The sequence below is a fragment of the Poecilia mexicana genome, unplaced genomic scaffold (assembly GCF_051168715.1).
Source record: "Poecilia mexicana isolate PSO_F unplaced genomic scaffold, ASM5116871v1 scaffold_8, whole genome shotgun sequence".
Taxonomy (NCBI): Eukaryota; Metazoa; Chordata; class Actinopteri; order Cyprinodontiformes; family Poeciliidae; genus Poecilia; species Poecilia mexicana.
The window spans coordinates 15894917-15909735 of record NW_028263377.1 but is presented as its reverse complement, the minus strand read 5'-3'; the positions used below and the strand labels follow the sequence as shown (position 1 = coordinate 15909735).

At 39.3% G+C, this 14819-nt stretch overlaps 1 protein-coding gene across 1 annotated transcript in view; it reads left to right on the top strand.

The window, feature by feature from the left end:
* The window catches only part of prkar1b (protein kinase, cAMP-dependent, regulatory, type I, beta), a 69063-nt gene that overhangs the window by 8387 nt on the left and 45857 nt on the right, over positions 1-14819 (top strand). Inside the window, exons 3-4 of the mRNA XM_014983626.2 lie at positions 7686-7856; positions 12380-12471. Coding sequence (XP_014839112.1) covers positions 7686-7856; positions 12380-12471 — 263 coding nt within the window. The remainder of the gene's footprint in view (positions 1-7685; positions 7857-12379; positions 12472-14819) is intronic.

Below are 14819 nucleotides of genomic sequence, written 5' to 3'. Positions count from 1 at the left end.
TGAAACAGATTTCAAATGTGTTTCTTTCCGTCTTGATTTGAGACGAAGTAAGTTTCAGTTTTACTTCCATAAGGTGAAATGAAGGTAAAATGGAGAAAGAAGTTTTGAAATGCTGAAGGCAGAGAGATAGGAAAATGGTTGATGAAGATTAAAAATAAATATAATGCTGGGAGTAAAGCATGAAACAAATTTGTGATTATGTAACCATTAGGAATAAAAAATGAAACAAAAAGAGAATAGTTCATATTTTCTTATAGGTATAAATATTAAAGAAAAATCATTTTAGCCTTTTAATTGATATGTAATGATAATTTCCACCCATCCATTTTAATGTGTGCAAAAATTATGCTAAAATATTAAGTACAATCAGATTCAAGTAAACAGAAGTGAAATTTTGCCAAGTGAGCTGAAGGGAAGGGAGCAGAAAAGTAATTTTTCTGCATAATGCATCATGTCGAGTGGCAACTCTGCCGCATGAAGACTGCTTGTGAGATTGCATTAGATGGATTCCCTCGTTGTGTCAGTCAATCAGCTGCTGCCGTCACTTTTTCAGTATAATGAGAAGATGCCTTGGGCTGGCAGCCATTCTGCCGTCACCAAGAACCCATCATAACAAATCAACCCGTCCCTTTAAAGGCAGCTGATCTGGAGATTCTTGAAAGTTTTGTATCAGCTATCTAGTTTTGCTGCTGTTTTGAATTTTATCAAGGAACAACCACAAACTTTAATATATTCTATTGGGTTATATGTGATATACCATTGCAAACCGCTATAAGAAGAACTGCTACAGAAGAACAATAACGTAACACATAGTTTATTTCATAAATGTTTTGGATGTAGGAAAGTAATTTTGGTCTGATCGACCAGAGCAACTTTTTGCTTCGTTTTTTCCTCAAGAAATTTAAAGTTACTTCCTTTGTCTTCATGATGCAGTGTAATATTTTTCTTCCACTCCGGGATTATGCCACACTTTGTGTTGGTTCATCCCATAAAATCATAATTAAATACGCTGAAGTATGAGGGCTGTAATGTAGCAAAATATGAAACCGTGCGACGGTTGGGAATACAGTTTCAGTGCCACTGATGTAAACTTGTGAGGTCAGGTTAAGATCATAAGCAGTATGTTACCCAAAAGGACTTTGTAAGTTATAGTTCTCAGTGAAGCAATGTATCCACGCTCACCACTGCACTTTGAGCAGAGTAGTTTGTGAAATTACCCCTGGTTCCATGCAGTGACCCGAAGCAAAACATCCTCTTCCATGGCTCACCTGAAGGCCCCTAAAGTTATACAGGACCCCTCGGCTTCTGTCTCCACGGTGGTCCTTCTTTGTCTTTTCTCATCTGTCCATTGCCTCTTGCCATTTTTCTTCTGTTAGTTCCTGGTTTGTGGGTGTGTGTGTGTGTGTGTGTGTGTGTGTGTGTGTGTGTGTGTGTGTGTGTGTGTGTGTGTGTGTGTGTGTGTGTGTGTGTGTGTGTGTGTGTGTGTGTGTGTGTGTGTGTGTGTGTGAGTGTGTGAGTGTGAGAGAGAGAGAGAGAGGAATTCTGCCAAACTGATTATAGAAAGGTAAACAATGTTCAAAACCAGCAGTAATTTCTCCTGGGATTTTTCAGACTCATTTGTTTTTTTTGTTGTTTTTTTTTTTCCAAAAAGTAATTTGTATTGTTTTCTCAGCAGACCTGTGCAGTGGAGGGAAATCAGCTCTTATTGAGCCGTTTAGTTGTTTTATTTCTATTTAGTCCACTTACGCCTGTCAGCACATTTCAGATATAGGTAATTTGAAACCTAATTTTTGAGATTTCATATACATACACTGTGCAGGGAGACAAGTTCGTTGTGAACTGAAAGACCGAAGAGAACGAACATCACCAGCGCTGTCAGAGCCAACGCAGCAGTGAAAATTCGGCCCATTGTGGTGCTGTAATGGTGTGGAACAGAGTGATGAGTAGACTGTTAGCTCCGCCGGTGGATCAGCCCCTGCATGCTTCATTACCTGCATGTGATTGTGTGTGTGTGTGTGTGCATGCATTTGTGTGTGTGTGTATGTGTGAGTGTTTGTTTTTGGTTCACTCACATACTTTCAACTCCAGCAGTCCCAGAGTGAAACTGTGGATGACGCTGGAGGAGGTAAACGGAAGGTAACCACTTAGGGTTGCGTACTTTTTTTTTTTTTCCCTCTCTGTGATCAGAAATTAACTTTTTAGAGTGACTTGTCTTTTCAAGTATTTATGGCCAGCGCTAACTAATCTGCGTTGATGATTTGAATGCTTTTTGTTCTTGTGCATGTAGGGTCCTCGTGCTGATTATTCATTGTTAGTCGCGGCTTTTAAAACGAGTCAGTCATAACTTTTGTTTACGTCTGTTGGGTGCAAATTGATTCAGGGAACGAACGGAGCAGAATATATTAATTTTAATAAGCCTCATCATCCATGAATTGCTTCTAAGTGGCAAAGATGATGGTTTTAACAAGAGTGACTTTTTTAGAGCGATTGTGTGAGGGTGTTGGGTTTGTGTGTTTCATGCTTTCTTGCTGATTGAAAGCCCACTTTTAAGAGAGTTTTTATTTTATTATTTAGCACTGGTTGTGCTTATGTCCTCTGTCGCCTAACGTCTTTCTCCTAGCCCCGTCCTCTCTTGTCTGGCACGCAGCTGCAGATGATGACGCAGAAAGAGCAGAGTACAGACGAAAGGAGAGAGCCTAATGTAGGGCAATGGCGCGGTTTCTTTTAGCTGAAAACGAAGCAGGACCGAAGGGATGACATTAACACTCTAGTGCTGCTCTTCTTATGAAAGCAACAGCAAAACCTACACAGATTGTCATTTCTTTTTATCTTGCTGTTCATATTATTTGCTCTAAAATGACTTAGCCTGATTGCTGTTGCAGAAAGAAACAGTCAGAAACCATCTCTGCAGCTGTAGCCTACTGTGTGGAAACTTGCACATCAGCTCTTCCCGTCTGATACCGATTTTTGGCTTTCTTTGAGGAGTTGATTGCTTGCTCCAATATTCTGTAACTCATACCAACATATCTGAGGAAAGTTTCTGCTTTAATTCACAGATTAAATCAGACGTAGGCTTTAAAAGGAATATGAAATGTGGGGCAGGTTGTTTTTTTTTAGAAGGAGTTAGTTTTGAATCTAATGGAAAATAAAGCTGGATTATCCCGATTCATGCGTCAAAGAATGCACGTGCATCTCAGTTAGTTAGAATACCATTAATACCATCAAAAAGTTCAATTATTTTAGTAATTTATTTCTTGTAATTTAGATGCCTATGAGTGAATATTAGAACGTTACATTAAATCAATAAAAAAGGTATTTTTAATTCAGAAATGTTATGCTATGCCCGACACAATCATACTGAAGGCTGCTGACTTCACGATTGTCCAGCAGACTGTCGTTGAGGGAAAACCACAAAAGGTCACAGTTGAAGTATCTTGCTTCTGACAGAGTGCGGTATCCAAGCACATTAATGGAAGGTTAACTGGAAGGAAAAAGTGTTGTAGAAAAAGCAGCATAAACAATAAATGCATAAAAGCCCTCTTGATAGAACATCTGTAACCCAGGAAGTTAAGAGCTCTTTATGCTTCTCTCTACTGATGGGTTTAGAGATGCTGATTATGTTTTCCAGCCCACACCGTCTCAAGTACCAGTACATTGGTATTTATGTGTTTTCAAGGGGAAAATTAAAAACATCATATCCAATAATGTGCTTATTAAAGAAACTGAATTTTGGGTATATCAGTCAGTGTGAGGAAGCTATAAAATACAACCTTGCAACGCTATGCTAATCCAATCCATTGAAATGCATCTCTAATCTGAAATTTACAAAATTAGAGCTTTTTCTGATCAGTTTTTTTTTTTCTGTAAAAAGGTTCCAGTTCTGAACAAGGACAAATGGCAAAATATCATTTCTGTTTGTTTTATTTGACCTACCAATAACTGGCGGAAGTAAATGAGCTTTAGAGTGTTGGTGGATAACTATCTGTATTATCGGACCATCTGATCTGAGAGGAAAAGGCTGTGGAGATCAATAGGCAGGTCAGGAAGAAGCTTCTGGCATAAAGAGGAGGTTCGGAAGTGAGAGAATGTGGTGCTCAACATGCAGACGCACCATTTGGTCCAAACAGAAGTGCGTGCCGAGGAGAAGTGACGTTTCCCGCTCTGCTAACTGACTCACTTGGATCAGAGAGATTTTGCAGACCAGGCGTCAGAAGGACTTGTGCGTGTGCGAGCGAACGTGAGCGCATCTCCGAGCTGCTGTGTCTTCCCGATCAGACTCCTCCAGCACCCAGTTGTCATAGTGACGGAGGGCAGCAAGAAGCGCCCGCTCACTGCGCCACCTGATTGTGAGTGCGAGAGCGAGAGAGCCAGACAGAGGGCAGAAAGCAAGCGACACGGAGTTGTGCTGCAGCAGCGATGGGAAGTCGGGCTCTTTTTTTGCTGTGATCATATTTTCTTCGCCGTGGGGACCGGAGGCTCTCCGTCGCTCTTTGTCTCTTCGTCTCACGCAGCCCAGCTTGGATTATTGCTGCTTGCCTGTGCTTTTAACGGGAGGATGCTGATGCACTGTGGCATGTGTGTCAGGTGTGTATGAGATGGAAGTCCATGTGTGCTGATTCCCATGAACGCACGGTGATACTTGATGCTGCCGGGGGACACACAGCAGGCCTGACCAGGGGCCCTACATGCCATGGTAAATGCCTCTGAAGACAAACCTAACGTGGAGTTTGCTACCTGAGTTTTATCACTAGGTAAACATGTTCAGAATCGTTCCGGCGAGTGCTTGTGAATGTGAAGCTGAAAGATTCATGTTTTCATGCATGTTTTTTTTTTTTTTTTTTCTTCTTAAATTAACTCTCCTACGGATGCAGTAAGTTACTTGATTGCAGATGTTGTCGTCCTAATTTAACGGTGTTTGTGTGATCGCCGTCTCCCTCTGCAGTCTGCCTGTGCATGTGTTGGCGAGAGAGAGAGAGTTGTGTTATTGTCCTCTCATCCTGCAGGCTGTGTTCTCTCAGGTTCATGATTGTGCGTAAGCAAGAAGCACGTGAAAGTGTGTGCTTAGGAGTATTTTTGCTTGCCTCTCTCATTCGTGTTTGTAAATCTGGGAGGAGTAACACTTAAATTCAGACAGGACAGGCAGTGAAACTGAGCGATTCTGTGATTAATTCATTAGTTCGGTACTATTTCAAAGACTGGGTCACAGTGCAAGCTAATGAATTCCTTGTTGACTTTCTAACTGGGACATTTTTTTTTTTTCACAGAATTTAAACACAGATCTAAAAAGTGTCTTGTCTCTGGTTTAATCTCTTGTGGTGTTTTCAAATTTACATACGTTGTCTGTTTCCTCTCTATTTCTTTCCTTCCGCTCCTCTGCCTCTGTTGAACAGTAAGGTTGTGTCTGAATGAGGCATACAATTGGATAGAAGTGTTTTGGCAATGGTAAGAATGCATCATTCATAATAGCAATAAGCCAGATTCAACAAATTGATCGTTTTTAAGCTTAATTGGTTAGGTAGATACTCATGAAAGGAATGGGTGCTTTGTAATGGTGATGGTGTGAGAACTTTTAGTAAAATGTTACAGTTTCATCACAGTTATAGATAAGGTGTGTCGTGACAAAAATGTACTCAAGTTGAGATGTAACTTGGGTACCATGCTGTGAAAAATTCTGAATAATGAGGTTATTTCAAGCAAAAACAGCTTTTTAACATGTTTGTTCCTCACATCTTGCACGTCTCGCTGTTTGTAGCCTTTGAAATGATCTGCTTTGTCAATTTATCATGTTACTAAATTCAAATAATATTATGCATAAAGCGATGAAAGCTGATTAATGTTACAGTTTGTGAAAATCAGCTAAAACTGAAATAAAACCTTTGAAAAGCCAACAGGAAGCCTGAAGACCTGATGAACCAGACCATAATATAACTCACAGTACATTTTCTGTATGCAGGAAGAAAAAAAAAATGGATGTATTTACATAACATATGACTGCAATGAGATGTCAGAAATGAAAGGAGACGTTTGCCCAGTTCTGCATAAAAATATATCAGATTTTTTAAACAATTACCTTACAGATGAAGAAATATACTTGTTTTAGTTCTACTTATATAAATATTTATTCAGTCATTGTCTGTGATTGCTTACATTAAAATTACAAATGTTGTTGACTCCGTTTTAATAAGGTTCAGCTAAGCTGAGTTAAACTTATTTATTATTTAAGGTTAGTTTTCTAAAAAGCTAAAATTAGAAAGAAAGATTCCCTGCTTGAAGATGCAGTTTCCTGTGGTTTGGACACAGCATGTCGCTCTAATTTTCTCTTTCAAACAGAACATGAGCCATGATCAGAAATATAGCCACATTCAGGGTAAAACTGGCTTCTGTGTTTGTTGACGGGAACCTTGACAAAAGACAAAATGGAGAACGAATTTTGCCCGACCGCATTCATCAGTTATTCATTCCCTTCCAACACATCTCCATATTTTGCTGACCAAACATTAACATTTGTTCTCAGTTTGGAAAATGTGTTTTTCTTCCTACTGTAGCTCTCTCTGTTGTCTATGAGGTTTTTAATTACATCAGCTTTGCTGTAACACTTTTTACCAGATTATTTTGTCTTGAGACTTGCCTGCCTGAGAAAGAAACCCAGAGCCGTGCCAAGATTACACAGGGCCTTTGCAGAATGCGTTCAGGGGCCCCACTTTCAGTTAGCGATATCGCTCACAATCTACTACTAACATTTGTAACTAACAATGTTGCAGGTGAGGAACTAACTCACTTGCATTCTGGTTACCTAGCAACAACCTAGGTAACCAGCACTTTAAGGTTTTCGCACTGTTCTTCTTAACTGCTTAAAAATGAACGTCAACAGCATGCAGTAAAAACTGAGGGAACGTGTACAGGTAACGCCACCAGTTTGGTAGGATTTCGGATATTTAAAACAAAAACCAGTCAATAGTAATTGATGTCGACTGATATGAAATGCTTATATCTTGATGTTTTTCAGCCATATCTTTCAGCCCGTCTCAGTTGTTTTGAATCCTAACTGAATCCTGATTTTAATCAAATCAAGCTCCAAATATGATGTCCAGAAACCATAAAAGCGTGTTTAAAAAGTAAGGTTATTCTATACAAACCCAGCTATGAAACTCTGGAGTTTTAACTCCATGCATGAGAAGTCAAATACGAGCCATCTATTGGCCTGGAGACACAAATAGTAGCTTAGATTCCTTAGCTTAGAAAGATTGAACAAGCAACTGCAATTGGATGGTACACTTAATATTGTCAAAAAAATAAATTCCAATTGTGGCAAAACATTAAAAGTTTTGATCTTTACTCCTTTAAATTTCACTTGTAATGTGATAGCTGCGGTCAGTTTATTTATTTTTTTGCTTTTGCAGACGGTATTATCCCATTCTTGAAGCACTCTCATTTTGTCAAAGCTACAGAGCCTTTATTGAGTTCGCATGCTAATGGTTTAATCAAGAAAGTAGTCAATAACTCATCACCCGCTGTGTTCAGGGTTTGGAAACGCAGCCAGCCTCATGCCTCCTGGGTCTCCTCTGATGTCTTTGCTGCCTGTTGTGCTTTATCTTAAAGTGGGACGATGCCTGCTTGATTTTCTTTTCCTGTTCAGGCACTGAAGCCGGTGGCTGCTTAACATCTTTATGTCTTTCATTTTACAGGAAGAATGCAAGCAGATCATGGCACGGCAGAAATCTAACAGCCAGTCAGACTCTCACGACGATGAGGTTTCTCCTCCTCCTCCGAACCCGGTCGTCAAGGCCCGCCGCCGCAGGGGAGGAGTCAGCGCGGAAGTGTACACCGAGGAGGATGCTGTCAGCTACGTACGCAAGGTCAGATTACACATCAGCTCAAAACCTCCAACTTACCATCTTGATGGGGGAAAAAAAAAAAACAAGCAGAATGGCAGTAGATGAAGAATCAGGGTGAAATTTATGAAAGCCATCACTGAACAGAATTGGACACATCAGTGAATTTATTTGCACAGATGGTGAGTGTTCTATTGAACAAATCTGCGGGACCAACGCTGACACTGTATCTGCATTTCATAATCACTTTTTTTTTTATGACCGTTTACATTTGCATCACATTGTCAGCACTTATTTAACAATGCAGCTACAGTGCCTTCATGCCTGTTTGGCAAGACACTTTGCAGCCACAATCTTTAATGGATTTTGTTTGGATTTTATGTGACTTTTTAGTGGATAGGCTAACAAAAAGTAATGCATAATTAGTGATTGTGAGCATATTATTCATGTATGTATTTATTTTTTGCAAATAAAAAAACCTTAAAATAGTTGCAGCTGCAGATATTTTGTGGCACACATCTTCACAACTTGCAAAATAGCTCCAGATTGGTTAGAGAGTATTTGTGAACAGCAATATTCAGGTTTGTGCACAATTAGAGCAAGCATGACAAATCCATTTGATTTCAGAAATATGTTACTCAGCTGAATCTGATGCAGAAACTGAAATGTTTAGGGTGTTATGTGACAGTATTTGAAAGGGGAATAAAAACTGATAGAGTATCTAGAACTATGATGAAAGTAACAGAGATTTTTCTATGAATAAAGTGGTACAGAAATGATGGAGGGCCTGGTATACACATACCCAGGTCTTTCTAAAAACAAAAGACAACAGCCACCTAAAAAAAACAGCCTTGCACACGGATTGGTCTCAGAAAAGTTCTCATCTACATTAACCCACCCAAATCCACCCTGAGCATTGTTTTAAATGTGCCAAATGGATAGGGGGCAGTGTAGCACAAAGCTAAAACCTTTATCGGTCAATCATTTAAGCATGGCACCAGGAGGTTCAGTTGTGTGGTCAGATATATAGATTGAACTAATTTTAAATAGTGTATTTCAATATAAAGTTAATAAAACAACGCTGTCAAGCAAGAGCAAGCATGTGGATATATTGGCACGTTATTTGTCGCAGACTGAAATGCACGGGACCCTAATTCTCCATTTTGCCATGTACACATGCAAGCACAATATAGAGTTTGCTTAAAACTTCACTTTGGTCTAAGATCTAATAATAATGATCTCAAGTGATATTAGTTTTTGTGTGGTAAAAATGTATTTGTTTTCCCAGATATCCATAGTCTTATAAAACTTGCAGATGACTAAATTGTAGCTAAAGCCAAAACGCATTTTAATCGGAAGGCTTTTGCTCCAAGTAAATTAAAATAGGGCTGTTCTCAAAAATTTTTACTTGTATTTTGATCTTCTAGTTACACATGAACACTAGGGCTGTAACGATTCCTCAAATGATTCGAGTACCTCGATTATTAAAATTCCTCAAGGAAAATGTATATGCCTCGAAGCTTCATTAAATTAAGTTTTATTAATTAGCACATCTTGTTCCGGCCGAGTTATTATTTGTGTTGGGCAGTGCTTTCACTTCCACCTATGAGTTGTTGCTCAGTTCCCTCAGCATAATGTCCAATTTTCAAGTAATTTGCACTTTTCTTCAGGTTAACTTAGAAAGTGAGTGAACTTAGATTGTTACTGGTTAATTTTCTAAACTACAGAAAAGTAATTGTTAGGGAGGCTCAAATATGAAAAATTGGATTGAAGTTGATTCCGAAATGCTGTAATGTTAGATTTACCAATATTTTATTTTTTCAATTGTTTTTTTTTGTCTGATTACTTGATTAATCATAAGAATAATCGATATTACCAAAATATGTTTACAACAGCCCTAATGAACACACACACACACACAAATGAAAGAAACTTTAGCACTTTTTTCAGCATTATATGTCCATATTTTCATTGAGGCTTTTGTAGCTTGTACTTTTTGCAGAAATTATATTTTACGTTTACTCACGTCTCACACACATTCTTTCACCTGCACATATGCACAGTGAAACGTAGAGTCCTACACTTTCTAAATTGTAATTAACCTGACATGAATTGTGAGGTAATGACATTACAGCATAAGCCGACATCACCACATAGTAATTGCAGGACCAGTGAAGTGCACATTGTGTGTGTGTGTGTGTGTGTGCGTGTGTGTGTGTGTGTGCGTGTGTGTGTGTGTGTGTGAGACAGAGAGAGGTATGCGTCTGCGCCAACATACATTAGCAGTTCTCGGTCTAAGGTGTCTTGCTGGCACAGCATGTGCTGCTGTGAAAGCCCCGCCTTTATCTTCAGCTAGCGTATTTTCTACGCCTCTCTCCTCCCATTTATAGACTCACATTCTCACAAATGTATACCTCAACACACAATACACAAAGCCACATCAGTGGCATTTTATGGACAATTTATTGCGTGTCTTTAACTTACACAACAAGCCCATCAGAGGAAAGTTAATCAAAATCAAATTAGAACACGAAGCCAGATCCAGTGTGAAACTCCATGTTGGTTTTTAACAATCAGCAACTCTGCTCATCTGATTAAAATGGTTTTGCCATAAAAAGCGGACTGTCTTAAAATGCAGAGATTCCCCTCAGTCGGGGTTTGAGACTGAACAGCTCAGACTGCGTGTCTCATTGCTAAAACCAAAATGTGTTGAACATTTCTGATGAGGAAAAAAGAAACAAAAAGCTTTTGTTGTAGGTTTTTATAAAATAGAGCTGTCGCTGGGAGGGCACAAGGTGCTCACCAAGCAGGAAAAGCAGCAGACTACAGTTTTAAACCTTATTGGTTTCTACTTGCACACACATGGATGCGATGTACATACACCAGCCACTATATTGGCTACACTTGTTGAAAGTGTCTATTTACACAAATAGCAAATCAGCCAATTAAATGGAAGTGATTCAGTCCATTTAGACAGAACAAAAGAGAAAAGCTAATTCAACATTAGCTAAAAAAAACACACACACATTCCAGCTAATGTTTAAATTAGAAATGTACATCCTCCAGATTCTTCTTCTGCTACAAGTTCTACAGGTATCCTCTGTAGCGATGTCCACTGGGGGCCTCAGGCTGCATCACAAAAACTAACACTGTTAATGCAGAGGACACAAGTGGCTCTAGAAAGGAGCTTTTCTTCTGTGAACTAGGGAAGTTTTCAGACCACAAGTGGCTCCACGTGGCTCTGCACCCAGAAAGTCTTTCATTTGCATTGCGTGCACTATGCAGCAGTATAAAATGAATACTGCTTTCAACACACAGCACTTTGCTGTGGCCAAAGATAAAAATGGTGGAACATTGACTGTGGTGGAACATCCTTTCACAGTCACTAAACACAGGATTTATCACATCTAATAAAATATGCCAGAACAGGGATGATTTAGTCGGTAAAACAGTGCTTTTCGGCTCATTGCAATTATATATTTATATCCTGCCTTGTTGTGTCTCTCCCTCTCTTTCTCACTAGCAGGGGAAGCTCTATTGCTAGTTTAAGCAAGAGAGATGTGCATCATCAAGGCTTCACACAGTTACAGAAAAAAAAAAACTCCGCCTCAGTATTTCTTCTACTGCACGTAACATGAGAGTTTCACTGCTGATTGCCGCAGAGAGTTCTGTGGATTCCACTTTTGGTCCGAAAACTATGTATCTTGGTGAGCAAAAGCCTTGTCCTGGAAATCTACAACCCCAGCAATCCTCATAATTAATAATCTCCTGCATATAAAATCCAACCTAAAAATGTGTGTCCCTCCTCAATTCAGTTTCCATCATTGACCAGCATCATTCTCTTTCTGGCTGCTGTATAGTCATATTTGTAGTCCTACAGATGATACAAATGTAGTATTCCTTCATTTGTGTGTGATGTGGCTGTGTGTGCACTTGTGTGCATATTGTACACTGTGCAGTGTGGTTGTCTTCATGTGGAGACATCTGTTGCCTTAACTTAATTACAGCCTAACCCCTCCTCTTTCCTAGAATGAAAGGCAAATACACATACTTACACACTAGTCTACATCTCTTTGGTCTCTTAAAAAGATACTGGGTTTGTAAAACTTTCTTCCTCTTTATGTTTTCAATATTATTTGTGTTCTCTATAGAATTTTTCTAATTGACATGTACGTTAGATACCATAAACACAGACCTCTGTGTTCAGCTGCTTTGTTGTGGCTTCAGATGTTGCCGTTCCCCCCTTTGCTTGAACATGTACTGCAGTCTGGGACAAAAAAAAATGCATGCTTTATGAATGATTTCAGGTCTCTTGTGATTTTTTTTAAGATCTGTGACATTTTAGTGTTATGGCAGAGCAGATGGGCATTCCCAAAATACTCAGATGCATGTGTGGGATATGTCTTTTAGGGTTTGCCAATGTGCTGCTCTTTAATTACTCATCTTGGTCAGCTTTTGAAGTTGGTTTGCCCTAGTTTGTTTCATGGTTCCACCTGCGCTTTGTTGTTGTTGCCCACTTAACTGCAATTATGTCTTTGTCTATACAGGTGATTCCTAAGGACTACAAGACTATGACTGCCTTGGCCAAGGCCATCTCAAAGAATGTGCTGTTTGCTCACTTGGATGACAATGAGAGAAGGTACAAAGTCTTTCTTAGCCCAGTGTACGCCAACTTTGAATCAGTTTTGATGGACGAAACTTTGACTTTCTTTTAAATATGTATGAGTGCCATTGTTGTAACCTTGTGACCACTGCCTGTCAATGCTGCTTGAATGTTGAAGACTCAAGCCGAGGAGCTGGGCATTGCCAGAATTAGCCAAGGAAGTGATACATTGATGATTGGGGCAGGGGCCTGTCTGCTTGTATTGCATTGTGTTTTTGGTTGATATAGTAACCTCTCTGGGCAACATGATCATGTTGCATACACTGATATAGCAGTGGTCTAGAGGCTAGTTGGAAACCAAGAATTTTTCCCATTTGTTTTTTAACATAAAGCTGGCAAGCCTCACCAATCCCTCCCTTCTTCACCATCTGCTTGTATTCTTTCATATCCCTCCTCTCTTTAGCCGTCTTCTCATCATGCTTACATCTGTCCCAGCTGGAATAGGGTTTCATTGGCGGAGAGAATCCATTATGCCCCATGGAGAGGAAAACACTGGCGCTTTCCTGTTGGCTAGAGCCCACACGGACCAAACCCAAAACACAGTTTTTCCTTTCTTTCATCAGCTGACAGTCTTCAATGCTCCCTTGGCGTTGGCAAGCGTGCCTCTGATTGCCTGTCACTGCCTCTGAAGGAGCCTCGACTGGTCTGCAACATGCGATGAGTCCGGACAGTTTCAAAAACTACTCTGTTGAGTGCTTGACATGGCAGATTGCGGGCCCACAAGAAAAATACCTAGCAAAAGACGATAAGGCATCGGGTTTTAATATACTCAAAGCTGTTTGCAATGCCAAGCCATGTAATGCAGTTGACATCATCTCATGAAGCCATGCAAGAAATAGATTTTATTTGACTGGCCGTCTTGTTTGCTTTCTCTAAAAGGCATAGTTAGCATATACCATTAATATCATTCATACAGGAATTCCTTTTGAAAGTTTTGGGTAAACATGCAGTAGGATTTTTGGATCTGCTTTCTTGTTCTGAAGCAGCTCATGAGTTCTGGAATCATACTGATGTTCTATTAGTACAATGTAATATCTATATCAAAACATGTAAATCACTGGAAAGAAACTACAGGGGAATGCTGGGAAAAGAAAATAACTGATGAATGGTAAAAGGTACGATTTCTCCTGCGACATGGATTGATGGATCGATGGATCGATCTATCGGACACACAGATGGAAAATGGCTAAATAAATTTATTTGATTGTTCTGCAGTTTTGATCAAGTGGCCATGAGATATAACATCTTACACAGGTACTATTTGACAAAAATTACAATTAAAATTATATTAATGTATTTGAAGACATCAGCTGACTCTGGAAACAAAACTTAGGGTTGCCCATGGAGAGAATTAAAGTGGTTTTCCTAAGAAAATGATCTTTTTACAATAATAACTTATGAAGCAGCAAGTTGGCAACTTACTTTTAGTCTTTGTTTTGTTGTCCTTTCTATTTTTTGTTTCACTTGTAGCCATGATATTTTATGACTTTGAGGTTTTCATACATTTACTGTCGACTTGAACCAGTTATGCTCAAAAGTGTAGACTTGGACAAATGCAAAGCTGCACAAATAAACCCAGAGTGCCTGTCGACATGAATCAGTCGGCTTAGAATCCGAGAATATAACAGAATTGAAAGGCGGAGTTTTGTATAACATGTTACCATGGTGCACAGTTTTGATAATCTGCCGTAATTTAAAATCACAGTTACAGCAAACCACAAGAGAGAAGCAGAACAAACTTCAAATTAAAGAATAAGTTGATGCCATCTGCTGTAAAGCACTGGCGAAGTCGGAGAGTAAGGGACGTTGACTTTCTCAAGATGTGCCAGTGCTGCCTCTGACTGACGCAGATCAGCAGATGGAGCCGCCTCTCAGCCTCCTACCCTTTCATTTCTGCTCTCCTCTCACACTGCAAGCAGCTGGCTCTTTGGCTTGTCAGATGTTCTTGCAGATCTGGTGCTAGTGTGTGAGAAGTTAGTGACAGTTGACAATTACTTCTGGTATTAGCTTGTATTTAACATCACAATACTTGTACATGATTAAAATGTCATCTTCTGAAGATCAGTTGGTACATTAGGCAATGTAGTTATATGTATTTATAGTCTGTAAATACTTTTAACTTAGTACATTTGAAACCAGATATATATGCACACTAAATAGAATTGTACTTTTTTTTTTTCCTGTGCTGGACATTAAAATCAGACCAAACTTTTCATGTGCCAGGATAGAATTACCATAATTATTAATATTTGCTAAATACCAGAATACTTAGGAAGTCTACTCAAGTTAATGTTACCATCCCTTCAAACAATTTTTGGCTTTGT